This window comes from Limulus polyphemus, unplaced genomic scaffold, assembly GCF_000517525.1.
Source record: "Limulus polyphemus unplaced genomic scaffold, Limulus_polyphemus-2.1.2 Scaffold13358, whole genome shotgun sequence".
Taxonomy (NCBI): Eukaryota; Metazoa; Arthropoda; class Merostomata; order Xiphosura; family Limulidae; genus Limulus; species Limulus polyphemus.
Genome location: NW_013678968.1, coordinates 5,749 through 8,908, shown reverse-complemented (window position 1 = coordinate 8,908; position 3,160 = coordinate 5,749). Strand labels below are relative to the sequence as shown.

General features: G+C 38.1%; 1 protein-coding gene across 1 annotated transcript in view; it reads right to left on the bottom strand.

Annotated features, from left to right (window-relative positions):
• Positions 1–2,204: 2,204 nt before the first annotated feature.
• Positions 2,205–3,160, bottom strand: part of LOC106477202 (ctenidin-1-like) — a 3,107-nt gene continuing 2,151 nt past the window's right edge. Inside the window, exons 2-3 of the mRNA XM_013937794.1 lie at positions 2,776–2,967; positions 2,205–2,441 (exon numbers count right to left, since the gene is read on the bottom strand). Coding sequence (XP_013793248.1) covers positions 2,205–2,441; positions 2,776–2,967 — 429 coding nt within the window. The remainder of the gene's footprint in view (positions 2,442–2,775; positions 2,968–3,160) is intronic.

Sequence of the window (3,160 nt, the reverse complement as noted above, 5' to 3'; positions counted from 1 at the left end):
ACTTATTTCATTCTGCGCCATCTGGAGATTGTATCATCACGTAAAGCGGAACTTAGGCATCAAGAAAAGCTAAATTCGGCCATTTTTTTTTTACCAAGTTACGTTTCGTTGCTTCAGTGTCTATCTAAATCCGCTGTTGTTGCAAGGTTTACTACTACTACACAGCACGTGGACGTTTGGAAGAATTGAGAAAGGAAATGACTCCTCTGACTGAAAGTTACCAGGAATTGAGTTTTGTATGATTTCTGTGTAGTAGTTGTAAACCTTTCAACAACAATGGATTTATAGAGTTGTAGCACGTTCTGTGTAGTAGTTGTAAACCTTTCAAACAACAATAGATTTATAGAGTTGTGGTACGTTCTGTGTAGTAGTTGTAAACCTTTCAACAACAATGGATTTATAGAGTTGTGGCACGTGCTGTGTAGTAGTTGTAAACCTTTCAACAACAATAGATTTATAGAGTTGTGGTACGTTCTGTGTAGTAGTTGTAAACCTTTCAACAACAATGGATTTATAGAGTTGTGGCACGTTCTGTGTAGTAGTTGTAGAGCCTTTCAACAACAATGGATTTATAGAGTTGTGGCACGTTCTGTGTAGTAGTTGTAAACCTTTCAACAACAATGGATTTATAGAGTTGTGGACATCGTATCACAACTCCTATTTCAGAACTAGACCGTACATCGTATCACAACTCCTATTTCAGAACTAGACCGTACATCGTATCACAACTCCTATTTCAGAACTAGACCGTACATCGTATCACAACTCCTATTTCAGAACTAGACCGTACATCGTATCACAACTCCTATTTCAGAACTAGACCGTACATCGTATCACAACTCCTATTTCAGAACTAGACCGTACCGTGTTTGTACGAGAACATACGAATGTATCGCAAGTCACCCGTTCATTCCCCAAACTACAAAGCCTTCAACTAAACATCCTGAATCAACATCAGATGGAAGTAGGGTAAGAACAAGTGGTAACACTGCTTATGATCAGTAGGGTAATAACAAGTGGTAACACTGCTTATGATCAGTAGGGTAAGAACAAGTGGTAACACTGCTTATGATCAGTAGGGTAAGAACAAGTGGTAACAGTGCTTATGAACACTAGGGTAAGAACATGTGGTAACACTGCTTATGATCAGTAGGGTAAGAACATGTGGTAACACTGCTTATGATCAGTAGGGTAGAACATGTGGTAACACTGCTTATGATCAGTAGGGTAAGAAGATGTGGTAACACTGCTTATGATCAGTAGGGTAAGAACATGTGGTAACACTGCTTATGATCAGTAGGGTAAGAAGATGTGGTAACACTGCTTATGATCAGTAGGGTAAGAACAAGTGGTAACACTGCTTATGATCAGTAGGGTAAGAACAAGTGGTAACCTTGCTTACGATCCGAGTTCAATCTTGAGGAAAAGAAAGCGAGTTTATCACACATACCAAGAGGATTTGTCCTACAAAGTAACTTGATGTTTTAGCTATTTTGGGCATACTTTAATTTTAACATCACTTCCTGTTTGCAAGGAAGTAGACCGGAAGTGATATAATCAGTTATAATTACAGTGTAGTACGAGCTATGATTAACAAAATTCGTGACATTTTAAAATATGTCAAAGAATAGTTTAGTACACTTATCACATTTTGGCCAAAATATCCTATGAACTGTCACATATAAACAATTGCTACCTCTACGTTTTAAACTTTAAACATCCAAGGTTAGATACGTAACGGCTGTTTGAGATAGTTTAGCTGTAAGTGATAATCTTGCTTAAGAGAAGGTTTAGGAAGAGGTGTTTAAAGGACAGAATGTGTAGCTGATGAAGATATGTGCTAACAACACGAAACGTTGCTCAAAAACCTTCTTGGACAGCTGAAAACTTTTAACAACGCTTCCAATATGTCAGTGACATTAATCAACAACGAGTTTTGCTTGTGGTTTTGGATTCTGCCCTTATTTACTATCTATGATAAACAGACATTAATTAATAACGAGTTTTACTGTTTTAGGTTCTGCCTTATTTACTATCTATGATAAACAGACATTAATTAATAACGAGTTTTACTGTTTTAGGTTCTGCCTTATTTACTATCTATGATAAACATACATCAATCACAATATAGAAATATTTTGTTCCACATTTAGTTTTCAATTTAACTTATTCCTAGTAAAACAAGCTACTTAAGTTCTTTTACCTTAGTGCCATCCTCCATAACCTCCTCCACCACCTCCTCCGTAACCACCTCCTCCACCAGATTTACCGCCGCCCCCACCACCTCCAGATGTCAGAGAAATCGGTACAGCAAGAAGTCCAAGGGCAGCACTCCCACCACCACCTCCTCCGTAACCTCCGCCACCGCCTCCACCTCCGTAGCCTCCACCACCACCTCCATGACCTCCACCACCTCCTCCGCTTATTGAAACGGGTATAGCCTGGAAGTAGATAAGGTTATGGTGTCAAGAATGTAGGTTTAAGTTATTTGACTCTTAGTGGTCATAAGGTCTGCCAGCAGTATTGGACAGTTGACTGTTATCTGGACATTTTAAATATTATACTGTGATTGGAGTTTTCCAAAATATACTTATGATACGATTATATAATAGTAATGTATCTAAAGACGACACCTATGTAACCTAGTAGGTAGGGAATTTCACTTTGTTTTAAAATCTGTATTAAATGGGGTACAGAGAAGCACAAAGCTGAGATGGTATTTTCACATATATTTAAAAGTAACATAAAACGATTCAAGAAGTTAGCAGACATCACCTGGATACTGACAGATCCTCCACCTCCTCCCCCACCGTATCCTCCACCTCCTCCTCCACCGTATCCTCCACCTCCTCCCCCACTAGAACCATAACCAGTAGCTGAGGTTTTCAGATCGTCTTCTGGTTTTAGGTCGTCGAGTGTTTTAGCCTGTACCACTGTTGTCAGGAGTAAACCCGCAATAAACACCACCTAGCGAATAGAATATCTATTAAAATATACTGTAAAAAATATCATCGAAAATTAACTTTTAAAACATTCATTCACACTTACTTGTAATAAGGCTTTAAAACAGGGTATTACAATAAAGACTATTAATATATAACAGGAACAGAACTAAAACAACGGTGAACAGGGTATTACTATAAAGACTATTAATATATAA